This window comes from Zootoca vivipara, chromosome 9, assembly GCF_965207765.1.
Source record: "Zootoca vivipara chromosome 9, rZooViv2.hap1.1, whole genome shotgun sequence".
In the NCBI taxonomy this organism is placed as follows: domain Eukaryota; kingdom Metazoa; phylum Chordata; class Lepidosauria; order Squamata; family Lacertidae; genus Zootoca; species Zootoca vivipara.
In genome coordinates, this window is record NC_142592.1 from 70,845,547 (window position 1) to 70,868,927 (window position 23,381).

A 23,381-nucleotide genomic window follows, 5' to 3' on the forward strand; every position below is an offset into this window, starting at 1 on the left:
ATAGATGGCCAGCCGACCTCTGATTGGAAACCACCTCCCATGGGATTCTGTTCCACTGCTGAACAGCTCTTACTTACTTTCTGAAAGTTTTTTCCGAATGTTTAGTCGGAATCTCCTTCCTTGTAACTTGAAGCCATTGGTTTGAGTCTTCCCCTCCAGAGCGGGAGAAAACAAGCATAGCTATCATATCTCCTCTCAGTCTCCTCTTATCCAGGCTAAGCGTCCCCAGCTCCCTGCAGCGCGTCACCTGAGGCTTAGTTTCCAGGCCCTTGCATCCTCCTTCAGTTGTGGTACCCAGAGCTGGATACAGGACTGCAGGTGTGGTCTGACCAAGGCAGAATAGAGTGGTACCATTCCCATGTTTGGAACATTAGGCTTCTGTTGATGCAGCCTAGAATAGTGTTAGCTTTTTTTGCTGCCGCATCACACTGTTGACTCATATTAAGCTTGTGGTCCACCGAGACCCCTAGATCCTTTTCAGGCGTCCCCCGTCCTCTATTTGTTCATCTGGTTCTTCCTGCCTAAGTGCAGAACCTGACATCTGTGCCTATGGAAATTCATTTTGTTAGCTTGCGTCCAGTTCTCCAGTCTGTCCAGGTCAAAGACAAAGGCTCTGAAATTACACCCACAAGCTCCTTGGATGCAGCTCATCAGGCCCTGGAGATTTGAATTCCTTTAAAGTATCCGGGTCTTCCCTTACCACCTCTTTTCCTATCTTGGGCTGCAGCTCCCTCCTTGCATCCTTTAGTCTGTTATCACCAGGTTGGGCATCACTTTCCTTTTGGGTGAAGACAGAGGCAAAGGAGGTGTTGAGGAGTTCCGCCTTCTCTCTGTCACGCAATAGCATTTCTCCGTCTTCCCCACGCAGAGGAACTTTCACTTGCTTGTTCTTCCACTAACTTAGGACATAGCCAAAGAAACCTCTTTTAGTATCTTGATTTCAGCAAGGCCTTTGATAAGGTGCCCCATGATATTCTTGTAAAGAAGCTGGTAAAATGTGGGCTAGAAAATGCTACCATTCAGTGGATTTGTAGCTGGCTTACTGACCAAACCCAAAGGGTGCTCATCAATGGCTCCTCCTCATCCTGGAGAGTAGTGACTAGTGGGGTGCCACAGGGTTCTGTCTTGGGCCCAGTCTTGTTCAACATCTTTATCAATGACTTGGATGATGGGCTTGAGGGCATCCTGAGCAAGTTTGCAGATGACACCAAATTGGGAGGGGTGGCTAACACCCCAGAGGACAGGATCACACTTCAGAATGACCTTAACAGATTAGACAACTGGGCCAAAGCAAACAAGATGAATTTTAACAAGGAGAAATGTAAAGTACTACACTTGGGCAAAAAAAATGAAAGGCACAAATACAGGATGGGAGACACCTGGCTTGAGAGCAGTACATGTGAAAAGGATCTAGGAGTCTTGGTAGACCACAAACTTGACATGAGTCAACAGTGTGATGCAGCAGCTAAAAAAGCCAATGCAATTCTGGGCTGCATCAATAGGAGTCTAGCATCTAGATCAAGGGAAGTACCACTGTATTCTGCTCTGGTCAGACCTCACCTGGAGTACTGTGTCCAGTTCTGGGCACCACAGTTCAAGAAGGATACTGATAAGCTGGAACGTGTCCAGAAGAGGGCAACCAAAATGGTCAAAGGCCTGGAAACGATGCCTTATGAGGAACGGCTTAGGGAGCTGGGTATGTTTAGCCTGGAGAAGAGAAGGTTAAGGGGTGATATGATAACCATGTTCAAATATATAAAAGGATGTCATATAAAGGAGGGAGAAAGGTTGTTTTCTGCTGCTCCAGAGAAGCGGACACGGAGCAATGGATTCAAACTACAAGAAAGAAAATTCCACCTAAACATTAGGAAGAACTTCCTGACAGTAAGAGCTGTTCGGCAGTGGAATTTGCTGCCAAGGAGTGTGGTGGAGTCTCCTTCTTTGGAGGTCTTTAAGCAGAGGCTTGACAGCCATCTGTCAGGAATGCTTTGATGGTGTTTCCTGCTTGGCAGGGGGTTGGACTGGATGGCCCTTGTGGTCTCTTCCAACTCTATGATTCTATGATTCTAGTATTTTTAACCTCTCTTGCCAGCCTGACTTTTCCCCCTGCAACTGTTAGCTACTTGTGTCTACTCTTCCTTAGTGATTTCCCCTTTCTTCCATTTCTTTCTCATGCCCTTCTTAACTCTCAGCTCATCTGTCAGCTCCTTATTCAGCCACACCGGTTTCCTTAGATGCCTCCCACTTTCCTTTCTTGATATTGTCTACATTTGGGCCTTCAATATTTCCCCTTTTAGAAACTCCCATCCTTCTTGGACTCCCTTCTCTTTGAGTGTTTCTGACCACGGGATCTCACCCAGTAGCTCCTTCAGCTTTCTGAAATTGGCCTTCTTACAAGTCCAGAGTGTGTGTCTGGCTACACTCGGTTTACCATTGCCTCTGTATCCTGACACTCAGGAGGACATGATCACTTCCTCCCAAGTTTCCTGGTCCTTCCACTTCGTCGATCAGTTCCTCCCTCTTGGTGAGGACCAGATCCAAGATAGATGATACCCTTGTTGGTTCTCCCACCTTCTGGGAAATGAAATTGTCTGTGAGGCAACGGCGGGATCCTGTTCCTCCTCCTGCTGCCTCCACCCCCTGGAAGATGAGCAGGGATGGATGAGGCCCCCATCCTTTGCCACCGGGACTCTTGCAGGACCCCTCTTGGTGGTGGCGGGGTCCTGATGATGAGCTGGTGGTCTGCGGTGGGCAGTGGGGGGTGGCAACATGACTCCTGTGCACTGTGCGATTCTTGCCTTGCAAGGGGTTGGACTAGATGACTCTTGGGGTCCCTCCCAATTCTGCGATTCTCTGGAGAGGCACGCCATGGCAAGGGGCTGCTGTGGGAGGCCTGGCAAGGGCTTGGGAAATCAGAGGAGGAGGAGGAGGAGGAAATTTGTGGCTGTGGCTGGCAGAGGGACCTTGACGGAGCTGCGCTGATGCGTGAAGATGGGTGTCTTGCAAGGAAGCTGAGCAGCTGAAGGCTATGATTGGGGTGGGGGTGGGGCGGTGTGCAGATTGCCTGGAGGGGAGCCAGCCTGGATTCCAGCTGAGGAGGCGGATGAGGCCTCTGCCAGGCTCAGCTAAGTGCCTGGAGCCCTCGGAGGAGGAGATGGGTGCCAGGAGAGATCAGGCAGGCGCTGGGGAGATGTGGTGCATTTGAGTTTTCGAGGGAACATTTGATGAGGTTGGAATGTGGCGGGTGGGGAAGCGATCTAAAAGGAGCCGAGGACAGATGGCATCTCCAGTAACCTGGAAAAGGCTGATGGCACAGGCTGCGCTGGGAGGGAGGAAGGAAGGGTCCTGGGGGCCAGAGGTGTCAAAGCAACGTCAATCCGCCCAAGGATGCCTGGAGCAAGGAGAGGGAGGGAGGGAGGACCTGCTGCCTCCCAGGCAGAGATTTTCATTTGGGGAGGGGGTGTCCTGTCCCACCTCCCAGGGGCGGCTCTGGAGATGAGCCCTTCTTGGACACAGTCAAGGCATTTCGTGGCGACGGATGAAGCCGAAGGTCGGGAGATTCAGGACAGAGAAGCTCAGATAAATTAGCTAATGGCACCTTTAACCTGGGATCCAGTCGGCACAATGGAACTGTGGACTAGATGACTCACGGGGTCCCTTCCAGCAGCACAGTTCTACGATCCCAACTACATTGCTTGACTGTTGCTCGCAGCCGTTCATTTGTCCTGGGATGCAAGAAGGAGAGACACAGGAAGTGAAAATGGAAATGGCATTACCTATGGACTAAGGCAGAGGTTTTTAAACTGTGGTCTGTGAGATCCGTTTGAGTGGCGCGTGGAAGGGCTGCTGTGCAGTCAGATATCTCTGCACAGTGGAACCTCGGCTCCCGAACGATCGAAAACCAGAAGTGATTGTCCCGGTTTCCGAATGACTTTTGGAAGCCGAATGTCTGGCGCGGCTTCCGATTGGCTGCAGGACGCTCTTGCAGCCAGTCGGAAGCTGCACGTTTTGGAAGTTGAACAGACTTCCAGAAGGGGTTCCGTTCACCTTCCAAGGTGCATCTGTGCTCAGCCCTCACTTTCCTTGATGGGATGATGGAGGATGAAGGGGCCAGCAAGGGGCCCAGGATTCATGCGCATGAGTCAGTTGTCTTGAGGGAGGTGCCAGTCGCCAACCTGGCGCCCAGAAATCTCCACGGAGTTGGACCCGCCCAGGGAATTTCGAACACTAAAGGAACTGACTTCTCCACGCAGGGCAGAGTCAACCAGGAGGCAGCATTGGATGGTCACCAACCGAGGCGACTTTAAAAGAGGAGCCATGGAGGGAGAGGGCTGCCCATGGCTGCTCGCCACAATGGCTCTGCTCTGCTCTGCCCTCCCCACTTGGAGGCAGCCATGTTTCTGGAAACCACAGGAGAGGAGAGTTGCTCTTGCGCTCCGATCCTGCTTCCTGCTTCCCCATGATGGGCATCTGTTTGGCCGCTGTGAGAACAGAAGGCTGGACTAGATGGGCCACTGGCCTGGTCTTCTAGTTGCTAATGTTCAACATTCCCCACTTTGGCATTGCTGGCGAAGCCCGTTTGCCGAGATGCCAGGCACCCCCCCGTGGCTGCCTCCTGGGGTCTGGCTGCTTCCTTCAGGGGACTTGAGGCACACAACCCCTGCCCCCAAAAGAAGAGGCTTGGAGGTCCCTCTCTGTGGGGCTGCCTTGCCTTCTGCACCTTCCGTTTCGGGTGGGAAGCAGAAGCGTCTCAGTCCAGCCAGATCCCCTCTGTCGCCCTGCAAAACTTTCCTCCACTCCCCATGTTTTTTATTCTGCCACAGGAAGTGACTCCCATAATTCTACCCGCTTAATCTCAAGCAGCCTAGCCTCCTATGTCACTTTGAGTTGATTTGTTATGTTAATTACTTAACAGCTAATGGGCTTTGTAATTAGCTCATGTGTGAAGGGGGGGCACTGCCCACCTGCATGCCAGTCTTGACAGCCTGAGATGCCACCTCTGTGAGGTGCCTGGGGATTTCAGCCAGGGTGGGTGGTAGTGGGGGGGACGGACGGACGGACGACAAAGGCAGAAATAGAACAGGCCAGCCCCCTGGGAGTGGGGTGTGTGAGAGCTTTGGCAGGCCACGGTCTCCTGCGCCCCAAAGCCTTGTTTTTTCAGCAGTGGCCCATTTTACCGATGGGAACCTGCGCTGACCCAACATTATGGGAGTCATTCAGTTCTAGCCCCCCAGTGTCTGGCTCTGTAGCTGTTCCTTCTTGAGAAATCCGGGGGGGGGGGGGGTTGGCCCTCTTGGAGCCTCTTTCTCTTGGGGGGGGCAGGGAAAGTGTTCCCAGGTGCCAGTTTCTAAACTGGGCCCAGGAGCCAGGAGAGGGAAATAGGAAAGGGAACTCAGGACCCCCCCCCCCAGTCCTCCCATCCTCAATCCCAGTTGGTGCCCCCTTCCCTGCTGCGGTCCGTGGGTCTGAGCAGCTCTGGGGGCATAAAACAGGAGGGCAGAGCAGCAGTGGGACTTTCTCTGAGCCCCACTGGGTCCCAGCGTGTGGGTCCAGCAATCCTGGCCAGGAGGAGGAGGCGGCTTCTAACCAGCAGTGCCAAGTAGCTCAGGTGACAGTTTTGAGACAAAAGGTTTGCTTGGAGAGCATCTGTCAGGAAATGGAGCCAGAGTGAGTGAGTGAGTGAGAGAGAGAGAGAGAGAGAGAGAGAGAGCTTCAGGGGGAACAGACGCAGTCCACCTCCTCCCTGGAAAGGCCTCAAAGGGCAGCCGGGGGGGGCGGGGCGGAGAGGCCAGACTGGTAGCTGGACACTCTCCAGGACACGCCTTGCGCAGGACTCAGAGAATCAGAGAACGGGAGGGTTGGGAGGGACCCCTGAGGGTCATCTAGCCCAACCCCCTACAATGCAGGAATCTCCGCTGAAGCATCGGTGACAGGTGGCCCTCCAACCTCTGCTAAAAGACCTCCAAGGAAGGAGAGTCAGCCACCTCCTGAGGTTGGACTGTTCCACTGCCCCACAACTCTTCCTGTGACAAGGACGTTTAGTCAGAATCTTCTTTCTTGGAACTTGAAGCCATTGCTTCATAAGTACCCATGTCCTGCACCAGGCCAGGGACTTGCTTGTTTTTCAAACTGGGATGCTTTGGGGGGGGGGGCAGGTGTTTTCTACACGTAGAACATGTGCCCCATCACTGACTTCTTCTTCCTTGCTGGCCAGTGAACTTGAAATGTCTTAATTTCCCGAGAATTGATGGAAGCTCACCTTCCTGCAAAATCTCTCCTGCACACCCTGGCTGCTCAAGAGATGAGCGGGCGCTTTCTATCCTTTGGCTGGCAGGGCTTAGGGCTGGGTGAGCAGCCAAGCTGGGGAGGAGGCCCTGGCCCCATCAGCCAGTTTTGCTCAGTCGCTGGAATTTTCTTTCACCCCCAAATCAAGTGGATCGCAGCACAAAAATAGCAATGCTTTCTTATTGTAAGGGGAGGGTCCCAGTATCAGATGATCCACATGGTTGGCATTAAATGCTGGTTTCCAAAAGGAGAGAAGGGGGGTCCTACTTTGGTGCAAGGGGATGCTTTGCTCCCTTGCTGCCAACTGCAGGAACCCCAGAACTGGATTTGAGTTGGGGAGGCCCAGATGTCAATGGCAAAGGCTCAGAAATGGCACACAAACCGCCTCAAAGCTTTGGGGCACATTTGCAAGGCCTTCAGGCGAGATCCGCTTCCCCTCCTTGGCGTAGCCTCTTACACCCCCCCCCCTCCTTAGTGCCTCGGGCACAGGACCCCTTCAAGGGGACTGGCTGGCGGGGAAGCAATTCCTCCCACTGAAATATCAAACGCGAAATCTCTCCCGGCTTGCCCTCCTTCCGTTGGCTGCCTAGGTGGGCAGAAGTAAAATAAAAAAAATTCCTTCAGTAGCACCTTAAAGACCAACTAAGTTTTTATTTTGGTATGAGCTTTCGTGTGCATGCACACTTCTTCAGATAAGATGCACACTTCTTTCTTCGTGCATGCACACGAAAGCTCATACCAAAATAAAAACTTAGTTGGTCTTTAAGGTGCTACTGAAGGAATTTTTTTTATTTTACTTCGATCCAGACCAACACGGCTACCTACCTGTAACTAGGTGGGCAGAAGTCATCTTCTCCATGGATGGAGCTTTTCATCCTTTTATCGGTTTGATTAAAGAGGAAGAAGAGAGGTGCTGTTCTTCTATTATTACCTGCAGCACTCAGAAAGAGGGATAAAAAGGGAAGAAGGAGCTTTTGGGGTCTTTGCTTCCTGCTTTGTGCTGTGTGGGTCTCCAACCTCTCTGGCTCTCCCCCCATCCAAGCCAGGCAAACAGATCTCTGGAGGCCTCTGCTCTCCCCAGCTGGGAGTTCCTTTGCAAGGCTGGGTTCCACCTTTCCACTCCCAGGAAATGGGCAGTGCTTTCCTTGCCTCTGGGAGCACTGATATTCTCAGATAGACAAAGAGATGAAGTGGCCAAGAAGCCCTTTCCATATGGGAGATGGAAGCCCCCTTAGGAGGTGCCTCTTTTTCTGCGCTCCTCAGCCTCCCCAAACCCAGGACACTGTCTCCCTTCTTGTTTGCGTCCATAAAATCACAGAATTGTAGAGTTGGATGGCCATCCAACCTCTGCTTAAAAACCTCCAAGGAAGGAGAGTCCACCACCTTCCAGGGAAGTCCATTTCACTGCCCAACAGCTCTTGCTATCAAGAGCTGTTGGGCAGTGAAATATCAAGTTATTCCTGATATTTAGTCAGAAACTTGTTACTTGAAGCCATGGCTTTGAGTCCTGCCCTCCAGAGCAGGAGAAAATGAGCTTGTCCCCTCTTCCATGTGACAGCGCTTGAGATATTGGAAGAGGGCTCTGATAGCTCCTCTCAGTCTCCTCTTTTCCAGGCTAAACATACCCAGCTCCTTCAACCACTCCTCATAAGGCTGGGTGGGCAAGTGGGATATTTGTGATCTCCCCCTTCTTGGCCCACTGTGTCCCGCTGGGGCCGCCTGCCTTTGCCCAGTGGAGTTGAGGCTGGGGCAAGCCAGACTCTGTCCCGGAGCCTTTGGGGGGGGGGCTGTCCTTGAATGGGGGGGGCATCAATGCACATGTCCCAGGAGACCCGTCAGCCGCTGCAAAATGCCTCTGTAGCCGCAGGGGCAGCTGTGCATTTTGCAGTCTCATCTGGGTTCAATCTGCTTCTTGCCCCTGACCCCCTCCTCCGGGGGGGGGGGGGGCGTTACGAAGCATAGCCAGTGTTGAAAGTAATAAGTTGGTTTGTGGGTTCACAATTGCGGCACAATATTATCTCCGTATGGAAAAATAATTGACTGGAGCTGATTGTATAATTAGGCTCTGTCCTTTTTTTGTAATATGATGTATGGATTAACTGAATTATTGTTCTCCTTGATTACATGTATAATTGGAATGGGTGCATAATTATGTGCCTGGATGTGTGTGTGTGTATAAATTTAAAGGGGGTAAGAGGCATTCAGGAAAAATGCAACGCAACACAGCGCTGCTTAGGAGATAATACGGATTATGAATGGGCTGTGAGAATAGCAGTCTAATTGTATTGACAAAGCAATCGGCTGCATTTCAGGGAGGACGTTTGCCTGCCTTGCCTCCCCCTAGCTTCCTCCAGCCCACCTAGCTTTCAAAGGAGCATCCTGAATTTCCCAGCTACAGCCGTATTTTCCCAGCCAGTGCTGTGGGCTGGGAGCCTGTCTGCAGGCGAGTGAGAACACACGAAGGCATGTGATTTGAACCCTGATCTCCCAGGTCCTAATCTTACACACTCACCCCACTGGCTCACAGGTTCTGAAAGCTTTTCCCGGAAGCGTGAATTTGTTTGATGTTTGAATGTGTTGTAAGCTGCGTTGAGCTTTTTCTTTAAAATATAAAGCAGTCTGGAAATGCAATGGATGATGATGATGAGAATCCACATTGCAAAAAAGGTGCCTAGGCATTCCGTTAAGATGAAATGAGTCAGCAGTGTGATGCAGCAGCTAAAAAAGCCAATGCAATTCTGGGCTGCATCAATAGGAGTATAGCATCTAGATCTAGGGAAGTAATAGTACCACTGTATTATGCTCTGGTCAGACCTCACCTGGAGTACTGTGTCCAGTTCTGGGCACCACAGTTCAAGAAGGATACAGACAAGCTGGAACGTATCCAGAAGAGGGCAACCCAAATGGTCAAAGGCCTGGAAACGATGCCTTATGAGGAACGGCTTAGGGAGCTGGGTATGTTTAGCCTGGAGAAGAGAAGGTTAAGGGGTGATATGATAGCCATGTTCAAATATATGAAAGGATGTCATATGGAGGAGGGAGAAAGATTGTTTTCTGCTGCTCCAGAGAAGCGGACACGGAGCAATGGATTCAAGCTACAAGAAAGAAGATTCCACCTAAACATTAGGAAGAACTTCCTGACAGTAAGAGCTGTTCGGCAGTGGAATTTGCTACCAAGGAGTGTGGTGGAGTCTCCTTCTTTGGAGGTCTTTAAGCAGAGGCTTGACAGGCATATGTCAGGAATGCTTTGACGGTGTTTCCTGCTTGGCAGGGGGTTGGACTGGATGGCCCTTGGGGTCTCTTCCATCTCTATGATTCTATGACAACCGAAACCTAAGTTCAAGGTGCCGTTGGGCGATTTGCTTATATACCTGAGTTTCTAGCACTGCTTTAGAACCTACGGAGAGCCTGCTGCGAGCCCAAGAGCAACTCTCCTGTCCCGCGGTTCCCAGCAGCTGGCATTCAGGAGCATGGCTGCCTCCCGCTGTGGCTGGCACCTTCCTGGGCAGAGGGCTTCAGCCAGCCAGCTCAGCTTCCAGGTGCCTTGCTCAGAGCGGGGGCCCCTGCCCTCCTTGCTTTGGGCCCATCACGGCAACTCTGGAGGCAGCCCCGTTCAGGGAATTTTTTAGTGTGCGATGCCATATTGTGCTTTGACTGTATTTTTGTTGGGAGCTGCCCAGAATGGCTGGGGCAACCCAGTCAGATAGGCGGCATATTAATTACAATATTAATAAACGCAGTGTGTGCGCACCCCTTCCGGGTCCGTTGAGCCACTCGCCAACTTCACCATCCAGTTGGCACTCCTTGGCCAATGCTGGGCTCCAACCGCCGCAGCCTTTTCTTTCTGGATTCCTCGCTGAGGACTAGCTACTTGGGAGGAGAGTTGGCACTGTTGGAATGGCTTTTGGGGGGAGGGGGAGGAAGAGGGAGTGCAAGCCTTCCCCTTCCCTCCTGGGTAAAAGTTGCCGTAGCAACTTTTGGCGCCGAAAGCAGCTTATAGGCAGCGTGACATAATAGCCCAGCGTTGGATCGTGGCTGAATTTAGTTAGCCTCCTTGCTGTTATATTGATTTTTAATGTTTATTTGCAAAACCTCCAAACACACTTCCAGGTTCTTGAACAGCTTCCCAGAAAGCCGCCTCGCAGTGTGCTGCCCCCCAATATGAAATACCGATTTTACCGGCCGGCCGCGCAGCATTTAATGGCGGCTGACAGGGACATGTTTAAGGGCAATCTGTATCGGGCACTTAAACGGTTCTATTATGTCTCTCCTGGCGCAGATCATTGAATTTTTGCCGTGTTCTCGGGGCTACAAAAGGCTGGCTTTTGAGAAGCCTCCGGAAAGGCTCTGGCCTCTCTGGACCTGACACACGATTGCCCTTTGCCTGCCTTAATTGGCCTTTGCAAGCTCACTAGGTGGGGCTCTTAGGAGAGAACAAGAGCCAAAACCGAGGAGGAGGAGGAGGAGGAGGAGGAGGGGGGGGAGGGGGAGGGGGAGGGACCCTGCAAGTGCCAAGCAAGGCGGTCCTTTGCCACCCCTTCTGCATTCCCCCCTCCCTTGTTTTGCCACCTTTCCTCAAAGGGGAGTCACTCCATCCCCAGATAGTGTGTCCCTCCTCTGACTTCCAGGGGTCCAGGCCACAGTTTGTGGAGCCACAGCCTCCCCCCAGCTCCATCCAAGCAAGTCGGAGCCCTTTCCACGAAGAGGCTTCTCTCCCCAAGGCAGAGCGAGCTCTTCAAGGGCGGTTGGTGCTGAAGCAACAGCCTGGGCTCAGCGCGGAGCTGTCCGTGGTGCTGCTGGCTCCTGCAGCCCTGGCCTAGGTGGAGCCCGGGGATGCTGAACAGAACAGAACAGGCAGCCATCTAGCCCCCTTCCAGTACCCAAAGGGGCTTCCTATCAAAGGTGGAGCAAGCTTGTCTCCTCCTGCTCCCGAGGCGAGAACCCGAACCAATGAATTAAGAGGACGAGAAAGAAGGTTCCGACTGAACCTTAGGAGAAATGTTCTGGCAGGAAGAGCTGTCTGCCTGTGGGGTGGAAGGTGGTGGACTCTCCTTCCCTGGAGGTTTTTCAGCAGAGGCTGGACAGCCACCTGTCAGGGATGCTTTAGTTGAGATTCTTGCATTGCAGGGGGCTGGACTAGAGGACCCCTGGGGGTCCCTTCCAGCTCTACAATTCTGTGATTCTATAGGGATGTCTCCGCTAGGGCTAGTTACAGGTAGGTAGCTGTGCTGGTCTGCCGTAGTCGAAACAAAATAAAACAATTCCTTCCAGTAGCACCTTAGAGACCAACTAAGTTTGTCATTGGTATGAGCTTTCGTGTGCATGCACACTTCTTCAGATACCTGTGCAAATATCTGAAGAAGTGTGCATGCACACGAAAGCTCATACCAATAACAAACATAGTTGGTCTCTAAGGTACTACTGGAAGGTTTTTGTTGTTTTTTTTGTCCCGCTAAGGCTGGGCAATATGTCAATCGCCCAAAACTGGTTTGAAGCCTGTATTGTGATATCACTTTCATAATTTTTTAGCTAGCAATATATTGTGAAACATGACGTGTGTTAGGGACTGGGTGATATATCCTCCAAAACTGGTTTGAAGTCCATATTGTGATATCTGTTTCATAATTTTTTGACCTGGCAACATGCAGTATTGCAAATTGTGTGTGTGTGTGTGTGCTATGCAAAAATCCCAATGTGGGGGAAATCGTGAAGCCAGCTGATGCTCCATAGCTCCATCCTTATTTCAGACATCGAGATATATCAGTATATTGCGATGTTTAGCTGGGTGATATAACGCAATGTTGGAAACCAGGTACCGGCCAGCCCTCGTCTCCGCAGGCCCTGCTGGGGTGGTTGGGCCAGGTGTGGAGCAGGTTGGCCTGGCCAGGTTCGCTGGTGCTCTGCTTCTCCCCCAGAGTATGCCTGGTGTGTGGAGTTTGCTGCTCCTTCGGAGTCAGGCGCTGGCTTTGGGGCAAAGGAGCCTTTTCCACCCCTCAGGGCTAAAGCCAGATCTGTCCTGCCGCCTCCAGGGAAGGGGGAATTTAGTTGGTTTTTAAGTATGGCCTGCAACATCTCCTGTGTTTGGGGGATGAGATATGTGTTTGCTGAGATTTAAGCCTTGGGCTCTGTGACTCGCGAGCCCAGGAGACGCTTCCAGGGGCGAAGGCGGGTTGTCTTGCGGCGGCATAACTCAGATTTGCTCAGATCCACGGTGTATTTATGGCTGGCTTTCTTCAGCGCAAGCTCTGATGTCCGGCTGTAAATTATTCTGGCACCAGCTAAATAATAGAAGCGCTTCCATCCTCCAGGCCTCTTTCCCCTGCCAGCCTGTCCTGATGGAGGAGGAGGAGGAAGAGGAAGAGGGGAGAGCCCCCCCTTGCCGAATGCCCCCCCCCACTCCCTGAGCAGCCCTTTCTGAGGTGCAAGACTTTCCCTCTGACCCGACTGGGGATCCCACATCACTTGAATGCGCGAGGGGAGGTTTATTAGATCGTTACTAGAAAGCTTGGCTCTGGCTTGCCCAGCTGACCTGGATCCAGTTTCAGAAAGCACCGGCGGGCACCCCAAAGAGGGGATGCTGCAGGGCTGCTGGCTTCCTTGGCTGCTGCTGCCATTGCCCCCCCATACTTTGGGAAGCCAGAGCCCCTCCAAATGAAGGTCCTTCTTGCCCCCCGCCCTCCCTGCCTTTCTCCCTGCTTGCTTGCAGGGGTCTGGAAGGGGCCAGGAGGGATGAAAGGAGCCTTCTCTGCAGTAACACTAATTATTTTTCTCCTCCTCGGCTTCGTTTGTTCGTTGGAGCTACACATGAAGTGTCTGCCTTGAAGCAAATGGGGCACTGGCTCCGTATCTGCAGAGCCAAGCCTCTCCGCAACAAAGGCCTCTGCAGCCTCCCTGTGGGGCGTCCAGGAGGCAGCCTCAAGGTCTCACTCTGCAGGCAGCTTTCCACAGCAGCCTCTGCGCCCCCTCCCCATCCTGGCTTTGCAGAGGGGGGGCCACGGGGCTCCTGCTTTCCTTCCTTCCACCCCACATTCCACTAGGGGAGGTTGGGAGGCAAGCTGCAGCCTAGGCTGCTAATTTAGGTTAGAGATGGCAGGACTTCCTAGGTTGCTGGCCAGCAAGGATCAGAGCAGCCGGCTCAGGTCGGCGGGGAGGGGAAGCCTTGCTTTGACCTTCATGCCCTGGTTGGGGGGGGCATGGCTGCTCCCCTTGGGCAGGAGGCTCCAGGAGCCCTGGGGTAGAGCATCCTTGGCCCTCAGGGCTCAGGAGGGACAGGCACAGGCACTCTGCTCATGAGAGGTAGGTTTGAGAATCCTAAAACAGAACCGTGGAGTTGGAAGGGACCCAGTGGGTCATCTAGTCCAGGGGTCGACAAGGCTTACCTCGCCTGGGCCAGTTCACTCCAGCAGAGAGCCCTCCATGGGCTGGATTGCGTGCCCGCCTGCGATTTCCGACATCTGCGCAGATGTGATTTCCGGCGCCGCAGAAGCGAGTCCCCACACTGTGCTGTGCTGTGCTGTGCCGGTTTAGCGCGGGGACTCGCCAAGCAGGCGGCTTGGTTCGGGGGCGGCTCATGGGCTGGTTAAACGACCCCCGTGGGCCGCTTGTGGCCCGTGGGCCTTAGGTTGCCTACCCCTGATCTAGTCACCCTCCTGGAGGACAGATCCTTGCAGCCTCCTTGCCTCCCTCCGGTCGAGTTTCATGCACACACAAGCAGACACATGTGGACATGTCCTTTGGTTTGGCTGGTCTGGGATTGGCTTGTGGGGTCTTCTTGGCCGGCTCAGGACTTCCGACCTGTCTTCTGTGGTGTGTGAGAGGAGAAGGCAAGGAATCATAGAATCATAGAGTTGGAAGAGACCACAAGGGCCACCCAGTCCAACCCCCTGCCAAGCAGGAAACACCATCAAAGCACTCTTGACATATGCCTGTCAAGCCTCTGCTTAAAGACCTCCAAAGAAGGAGACTCCACCACACTCCTTGGCAGCAAATTCCACTGCCGAACACCTCTTACTGTCAGGAAGTTCTTCCTAATGTTTAGGTGGAATCTTCTTTCTTGAAGTTTGAATCCATTGCTCTGTGTCCGCTTCTCTGGAGCAGCAGAAAATAACCTTTCTCCCTCCTCCATATGACATCCTTTCATATATTTGAACATGGCTATCATATCACCCCCTAACCAGGCTAAACATACCCAGCTCCCTAAGCCGTTCCTCATAAGGCATCGTTTCCAGGCCTTTGACCATTTTGGTTGCCCGCTTCTGGACATGTTCCAGCTTGTCAGTATCCTTCTTGAACTGTGGTGCCCAGAACTGGACACTTGATGGCACTTTCAGCCTCACTAGAGGAGTGAAGACGGGGCCCAGAGCTGTCCCCTCCTTTTTGGGAAGTCTTGGGGCTTTGGCCCCTTGGGGAGAGACCTTTGGGTGCTGCATCAGCTGCTGGGCTTAGGGGGAGCAGAAGGAGGCGGCTGCTGGGGGGTGGGGGTGGTTTGCTTCCAAGGCAAAGCCTCCTTTAATTGCGGCATTTCATTTATTGCCTCTGCCCCCCTCCTCCCTCTCGAGGGAAGCCTAAAGTGGCAAATGGCCAACAACTCAATTAACACAAATATCGGAATCATCTCCATGGCAAAACGAGTCTCGCTTTGACGCTGCCTCCAGGTCAGGACAATAATGATAAGACAACCAGTCCACGGAGCCCTTTTGGCCTCCACAACGTCCCCACTGATTTGCTGCCCCACAATCAGCCGGGGGCGTCTGGAGCCCTTCCTCTCTCCCAGGAGGGCATTGGTTAAGGACACTTTGTCCTCCAGAGGGAAAAGGGGACTGTGCTCAAAATTGGGGGGCTTGGAGGGTTTATGTCAGGGGGGTGGGCCCAAAAGAGGGCCAGATTTGATGATCTGAACATGCATGAGGGCCAACCAAAGTTGTTGAACTTTTTTTAAGATTGAAATTGTTGAGCTTTTTTTTTTTTTTACAATTTTACCCCAAAGTTGTTGAGCTTCCTGCAGCCCAGGCAGTTCTTCTCCCTGACCTACGCTTCTCCCTCCCCCCTGGCATCGGTCGCAGGGGCTCAGAGCAGCCGAAAGGGGGCAAGCGGGCACCGTGGGGGTTGGAGCCAGGCTGAGAGGTGTTTGCATAGCTAATGGACTTGCTAAGCTTGGATTAAAGTGAGGGTTAATTTGCAGCACCTTGAGCTCCTCTGCGCTTCTGCTACCTGGCGAGTCTGAGTCTGGAAAGCCGCTCTGTCTTGCAGGCACCGAGTCACACACGCATATATGTAATAATTTATTGCCCTGTTTGCCTGCAGCCTCTTCCCCCGTGGAGAATGCAGGGGAGGAGGGTCCTGCGCCAGCAACTCTGCAGACCTTTGCATTACTTGGAGGAGGAGAGAAGCATTTATAATAAATAAAGGTTAGACAATGCGAGGGAGAGCTGAGCTAACTCCCAAGTTATCCGTAGGGGGAGGGGGTGGCATTTTCCAAATGCTGGGTGCAGATTGTGGCCTGGTCCTTTCCCTCATGCTCTCCACCCCCCAGCCTTGCTTTAGCCAGGCAGCCCCTGTGGGAAAGGTCTTTGTTGCCCGAGGAGGTTTTCTCTGTCCGTGGATTCTTTTGCTCAGTTGGTGGAGCGTGAGATTCTTCATCTCAGGGTTGTGGGTTCGAGTCTCGCGTTGGGCAAAAGATTCCTGCATTGCAGGGGGTTGGCCTAGATGACCCGCGTGGCCCCTTACATCTTTACAATTCCCTGATTCTATGACCGTTAGTGCCACCAGCCCAGAAGGAGGTCTTCTCCCAGGGGTGTGCCCTCCCTTAGGCAGCTTGTGGGCACCTGTTCCACTCAGCTGGCAGCTCTTTGTGCCATGTGTGGGGCATTTGTGGGGGGAGATGTCGATCTGCAGGCTGGATGTGTGCCCCCCCCCCCAGATCTCTCTGGGCTCCCAGAAGGAAGGCCTTTCTTTCCCCTCCCTGGCTGAGTGTTTGAGCAAAAGGTTGCCCCCGCCCTGAGCTTCAGGGAGTTTCCTGGCCCAGCTGACTGTTGCTGTTAGATTTGAGTAGCTTCTGCTCAAAAGGGCTTATTTGCTCTCTTATTTACTCATTCCGTTTATATCTGGCCCTGCCTCCCAAAGGAGCCCAGGGCAGCAAACAAGCGCGGAGGAAGCATCTTAGAGACAATTCCAAAACAGACACATCCTGGGAAAGGTCTCCCCTTACAAACGCCTCCTTGGGAGGGGAAGGTCTTCAGCAGCCGCCAGAAGGCAGCAGAGTCTCTCCGCCTGCCTCATCTTCAAGGGGGGAATCCTAAAAGGACAGAGGAGCCGCCACACTCGAGCCCAAGAGTTGAGTTGGGTGGCACAGGCCTCCCAGTAAGAGAGTCACTACAGGACGTTCTTGCTTGCAGAGCTCCGTGTTCAATTGGGCAGAGAGAAGGGGCGATCGAGCATCTTTGGGGTCTCCTGGTCCCAAGCTGCCTGGGGTTTTTGTACACCAAAAATGAGCAACTTCAACTTTCATAGAATCATAGAGTTGGAAGAGACCACAAGGGCCATCCAGTCCAACCCCCTGCCGAGCAGGAAAAACACATCAAAGCATTCTTGACATATGCCTGTCAAGCCTCTGCTTAAAGACCTCCAAAGAAGGAGACTCCACCACACTTCTTGGCAGCAAATTCCACTGCCGAACTGCTCTTACTGTCAGGAAGTTCTTCCTAATGTTGAGGTGGAATCTTCTTTCTTGTAGTTTGAATCCATTGCTCCGTGTCCCCTTCTCTGGAGCAGCAGCAAACAACCTTTCACCCTCCTCCATATGACATCCTTTCATATATTTGAACATTCCCTGCTCCCCAACGAGCAGCCAGTGCAATTTTTCCAGCGGCAAGTGAAAGTGTTGGCGAGATCCTGCCCTAGCGAGCAGTTGGGTGATTTGCACCAGAGCAGCCCTACCTTGTGGTGTTCAAGCCCAGAAGTGGCCCGTGCATGGATGACTGGACGGGGAACGGTCAGGCTGGTCCAGAAAAATATCATCCCTTTACGGATGATGCTTTGCCCCCAATCTGCCCATAACCTCTCCCAGGGGCTTCATAGAGACGCCGGGCAGCATTTGGGGCAAGACGGTGCCCTTCTGGTTTGGTGCCATACCCAGGCCTGTGCCCAGATCGAAACAGGCTTCCTCCAGTCTGCTGTGTCCAGCCTGGCTCTGAGCCAGACGTTGCCATGGCCAGCGGCTGCCCCCGCCTCCGGCCTTTGAGCACTGGCTGTGCCCTAGGGCTTCCCCATGGCAGCTGTCAGAGACGTTCAGCCGTGATGGGCTGGCTGGCGGCTCCGATGGGCTCCGGATGGGAGAGGCGACCTGCTTTTCCAGGGATGACTTGGCCTCTGTGCTGACATGTGCTAGGAGAATTGGGGGGGGGGCCTTTCGCAGCATAGCAGCTCGCCTTGGAGGCAGCGGCCGGGGAGGGGGGCAGGCAGTGGCGAAACAAGTGATCTCTGTGTTAAAGTCTCTGCACTGGGTGCCCATCTGCTCCCCAGCCAGGTTTAGGGGCATTGCCTTAATTTACAAAGCCCTGGACAGCTTTCCGCCCCCTCCCCAACCCTTATATCCTGGCTCATTCACTCAGATCACCTGCAGGAATGTCACCAGTCATTTCCCAAATTGGTGAGGCTCCCGTGGCAAGGAGCTGGGCCTTTAATGTCATTGACCTAGTCCTGTGGAACTCCCTGCCACTGGAGATCCAGCAGGTGCCAACTTTTAAATGCCTGATGAAAACTCCTATTCTGCCAGAACCCTACGCAGGCAGTGGGGAAACTCATCTTTCCGCAATGGCTAACTGATGTCTGTTTTTAACTTTTCGGTATTTGTTTGATGTACAATTGTATACTGCTTTGATTTTTCTTTTTAATGATTTTCACGGTCCCCAATTTTATTTTATTTTATTACAAATAAATAAATGAAATGACCAGGGGACTGGGCTGGTTCTCTTTTTGAAATGATCTGAAGAGTAGAAATTCAAGAAAGAATGGGAAAAGTTCACAATTTATTTATTTATTATTTTTATCTGTAAGCAGATGAAAACATTAGCAGGCTTTTAATCTCATTGTCTATGGACAATATGGAGGGATACAAAATACAGATTATGAAATTATATGCAGTTGGAAAAGTTGACAATAGGATCCATGAAGGAGGTGGGGGGGATATGTATTTGGTATTATAACTAATTTACATTTGTAAAATCAAATAAAAAAGGATTTCAAAAAGAGAGAGAAATGTCCCGTTTGAGCCGTGAACGGCTGCCAGGCTGCTGCTCCCATCGCCGCCCCTCCTGGGGACTCTGCCACTCCCCTGACCTCTCTTGCTTTCCCTCTGCAGGACAAGAACCGGAAGCTGCGCCCCCTCTACGACATCCCCTACATGTTCGAGGCCCGGGAGTTTCTGCGCAAGAAGCTGATTGGGAAGAAGGTAAGCCCCGCTGGGGGCAGAGGCAAGGGGGCAGGCGGGTGCCGGGGCAGAGCCTGCCGAGAACGGCTGGGCATCTTTAAATGAAGGGCAGTAGATAAATCTAATAAATAGAAATGATGATGATGATGATGATAATCCCCTCTTTGGGGAGCCTCCATGGTGTTCTTCTGCTGCTCCTTCCAAACATGGGTGCTGCTCTGGGCACAGCCATGGGGTGCCCTTTAAGGAGCAAGGCTTCGAAGGGGGCGATTTGGCCCAACTTGAGGCCGGTGGGCTCGCTGGTGCCCAGCCGGAGGTTCAAGGTGAGCTGCTCTTGTTTTCAGCCACCCCGGGGAGGCAACTGGAGGGTGCCTCTGCCGTACTGTTTGCTGCAAGAGGCAGTTTGGGGGTGGCGAGGGGCACCTTTGCACGCGAGTGGGGAGGGAGGGAAGGTTTTTTTGTGGCTTCTGGGGTCTTCCTTGGACCCACTCCTGTCTCCCCTCATCAACAATCTGCGAGAAGACCGTTGGGGATAAAGATCCGGGTGCCGGGGGCTCCCTTGCGCAGTTGAGTGTGCCGCTCGCAAACCAGCCGGCCTCTTCTTCCTGGCTTTGCTTTGCCTGGTCTGCCCTAGACAGGGGGCTCCGTCTCTCATCTTCTCTGGCAGCCCCTGCTGGGCTCGCCTTCCTTTTGGACCCAGGCAGGGGCAAAGCAGGCCTTTCCTGGCTTGCTCAGCGGGGCCTGAATGGGCCTGGCCCCAGCCGGCAGGGCCCCTTCCCTGGGTGCAGAAGAAGGCTGGCGGCAGCAGCGAGGAAGCTGTCTTGTGTGTGTGTGTGGGGGGGGTCCCAGCCCACTCTCCTGTTGGGCTTGTGTCCTGCTGGATCCTTTAGAGGCAGAGCTCTGCTTCTGGCCCCTTGCCTTGGCTCAGCCCTCAACCTGGTGGGCGCCAGGGGGCTCAAATCTGGAGGAGGGGCTGCTGGCATTCCCGGTGTGGGTGGAAGGCGGCTTGGAGAACTTCACCTCCTTACACAGAACTAGCAGCACGAATGGGGATCGTTGTTTGGGGTCACGGAGTCAGGGTTGCCTGAGCAGTGGGCTCTGCGGGGTTTGGCGTGGGGCGCTCCCAGCCCCCTTTGTGGGAGGGGACCTCTGGCCGTCCCTTGACAGCTGGGTCCCACCCACCCCCTTTCGTGACGACAGACCCTCTGGCGGGGAATTTGGGGCTGGGGGGGGGGCCTTCGGGTCGTGCCCAGCTCCTAGTGTGTTTCCTCTGCCTTGTCTGCTCCTGCTCTTGTGGGTGGGCAGCCTGGGCACCCACGGAGGAGTTCTTGACCCATATCCAGAGCTATTATTACACCGGGGCAGGGAGGGGGTGACGGTAGCCAGAGAGACTGCCCAAAGGTCCCTTTTCTTTCCACTATGGTCCCCCTTTCCCCCTTCCTCCTCACATTCCAGGCGGCTGTGGCGGCCTGCCAGCCCCACCCCTTCCCCAAATAAGGCCTCTTGCGGCTCCTTCATTGCCAGTGACTTTGCATGGTGCTCAGGGCTGCTCGAAAGTGCTTCCTTCCAGGCGCAGGGCTCTGACCATGGCCTGGCTCCCCATAGCTGTTGCAGAGGCTTCTGCCAAGGAGGCTGGAGGGGGTGGGCAAGGGCCTCTCTCTTCTCTCTCTGCTTCCCCGTGACCTTGGTGGCTCAGGTTGCTTGGCGCTGGCTGCGACGGGGGCCGCTTTGGGAGCCCCCGTGCCGCTCGCCTCCGATGTCGCAGGGCTGCCTATATGCGCAGTTCCTTTGTCAGCACCTCGTTTTTCACTTCGGATTAATTTGATTGAGCTAAGCGATGAAAAAGTCCTCTGCGCTAATGATCAAAACAGTCCCCGGAGGTTGGCGCTGCCGCCTGATTGGAAGCGACAGGCCCAGCCAGGGCTGCCCGTCTTTGCCTCTGCCCCGCCGGCCGCCTGCTGGGATCGATCGGCTGGGGCTGCTGGCTCCCCCTCCTTCCCCGCTCCCCAAAAGCACGCGAATTGAGCTCCCACGGTGGGAAAGTTGAGCGGGTCCACTGGCCTCTGAAGGCCATTCGTCTCCCGAGGGGCAGGTGGCTGCACCCGCTTCTCCGCTCTGCCTGCGAGGTAGGCTTTGTGAGCGCGGCTCTGGCATCCTGAGTTCGGGCAGCTGAGCGGCCTGCTCTCACGCTGCTGGCAAGGGCAGGCGGCACGAGATCAGCGCTTTTGGCCAGAGCGCACTTTTGGGTGGTGCTGAGGGCTTCCTGGACTGGCTACTGGAACCAGTGTGTGTTTGTGTACGGAGACGGATGGACGCTCCTTCTCTGTCCTCGCAGCCTCCAGACTTTTAGCAGCTGCTCCTCCCCTCCGAATCCCCGTCTCTTGCTGGCGCACCTGCAGCTACACACCTGTGCTCCCCTTGCCTGCAAACACACCCTGTGTGCCTGCATTTAGATGGAAACTTGGGGGGAAATCCTTTGTGGCAAATCTCACCTTTCTGCCGGTGTCCCAGAGACCCGCCAAAACTGCCGCCGAGTCCGCCATTCCCTTTGGGGCCCTTCTGGGCCCATCTAGACAAACCTCCTCTTTCCCGCACTGGTCAGCCAAGCTGCCTCAGAAGCCCACAAGCAAGAAGGAATAGCTGCTCCCCAGTGACTGGAGATTGGGGGTGTATTCTGCCCCTGAACCTGGAAGATCCACCTGGACCTTGTGACCTAGGCTCTAATCCCCCTTCAAAGCCAAAACCAGGTTAGTGGCCCTCACTGTCTCCTGTGGGAGTGAGTTCCACAGGTGAACGTGTGCTTCGTCAAGAAGGGCTTAATAAGAATAAGAAATTTATTTATTTATCTATATTATATGCCGCCCATCTAACTGGGTGGCCCCAGCCACTCTGGAGGGCTCCCACAAAATATTAAAAACTCCATAAAACATCAGTTGTTGAACTGTTTGAAAACTTGCCTTCAAATCTCTTCAAATAGCTTGCATTTATCTGTCCTGAATCTTATCCTTTTGCCCCTTAGCTTCCGAAAGGAACTGAACTGAAATGTACCTTTTCTTCCTTGGAGAGCCCCTCCGCCCCTCAATCTCCTTTCCTATCTCCACAATATCCTTTGCCATCGATTTGCAGAGGGGAATTCCACAATCCCGTTCGTCCCCATTCCTCAGAATTCACACCAGGGAACAAACCCCTTCCCTGATTGCTCCCAAATAACCCCCCCCCCCCAACTCTTCTTCAGATGAGGCGTCTCCTCTGGCCAGCGCCAGCCAGGCTTGTGAGGCAGATCCGAGGAAGGTTGCCTTGACCCCATTTTGCTGAGCTGTGCCCAAATGCTCCTCCTTTGAGCAGGGGAGCCCCTTAGGAAATGCGCTTGCTCCGCTTGGCTGGCATGTGGTAAACCCTTCCGCCTCCTGGACGGAGCTGGGGGGGGGGGAAGGGGCTCTGCAGTGTGGGGCAGAAGCCGGGTGGCAGGGGTGGGGGGCTCTGATGCCATGAATCTGCCTCCCTCAACTCTTTGAAAAGCATTTGCGTGTCTCCAAGTGGCTTAAAGAAGGTGTCAAGCAGTCGGGATAAACCTGCAAGCGGCGCAATAAATAAACGGCATGCAGCTTGCCTGGAGCAAAACTGATTGCTCATGCAGAGTTTGATGGGTCGATAGGTACCGTAGCTGCGTCTCTGAAGCGTTGCTGGCCTGAGTCTGTGTGAGAGAAACCCAGAGCAAAGTCTCCTCCTTGAGATGCCCAGAGTGACCTGCCTGAGACCCTCTGCCCTCATTATTTCATTTCATTTCATTTTAAAATTATTTTCATTAAGATTTTCCAACAAATTTTAACATATTCAAAAATTCAAATTGCATTTTACAGTTTCAATCCCCCCCCTCCGGCGACTTCCCCCAACTTCCCTTTCTGGTTTATTTGTTTGTTCTGCTTATACAGCGGAACCTCAGTTTATGAACACCTCGGTTTACGAATTTTGAGTTTACGAACGCCGCAGACCCATCTGGAATGGATTAATCCACTTTCCATTACTTTCAATGGGAAAGTTCGCTTCAGTTTATGAACGCTTCAGTTTATGAACAGACTTCCGGAACCAATTGTGTTCATAAACCGAGGTACCACTGTAATTTTATATACCTTATATACTAGAATTAAACTTGTATTCTTAATCTGTTCTTAACATTTTTACCTCCTATTTGTGTTTTCTTTTTATATTTGTCCATTGTTAAGTGTATTGCTCAAATTCTGCAAATGGGTTCATTTCACTGCATTGTTTCTGTATTATTTCATTCCTTAATATATTAAAATATCTCCAAGTGTCCTTCTGCTCTTCACCAGCTTAGCAGGGACCACAGTGGTGCCTCGCTAGACGATCGCCGCGCAGCACGAAAAAAAATCACAAGACGAAAACGTTTTGCGATTTTTTGGCAGACTCGCAAGACGAAGCAGGGCAGGGGCGCCGCGGGGAGGAGAAAGTCAGATCGAGCCTCCTCCAGGAGCCCGCCCGCCCACCTCGCACTTCTGCTGCCGCCATCGCCCGGCTTCTGCAGGGACATGGCAATTGGCGCCGCCACACCGAAACGGCCGCCGGCAGCCGAGCAGCAGCCGGATCCCCCCTCGCTTTCACCTTAAGCCTCCGTGCAGAACCCCGAGGGAGTGGAGCCCCTTCTTGGCCG

General features: G+C 53.2%; 1 protein-coding gene across 1 annotated transcript in view; it reads left to right on the forward strand.

Moving 5' to 3' along the window:
• Positions 1–23,381, forward strand: part of SND1 (staphylococcal nuclease and tudor domain containing 1) — a 219,504-nt gene that overhangs the window by 62,651 nt on the left and 133,472 nt on the right. The window contains exon 11 of the mRNA XM_060279344.2: positions 18,644–18,733. Coding sequence (XP_060135327.2) covers positions 18,644–18,733 — 90 coding nt within the window. The remainder of the gene's footprint in view (positions 1–18,643; positions 18,734–23,381) is intronic.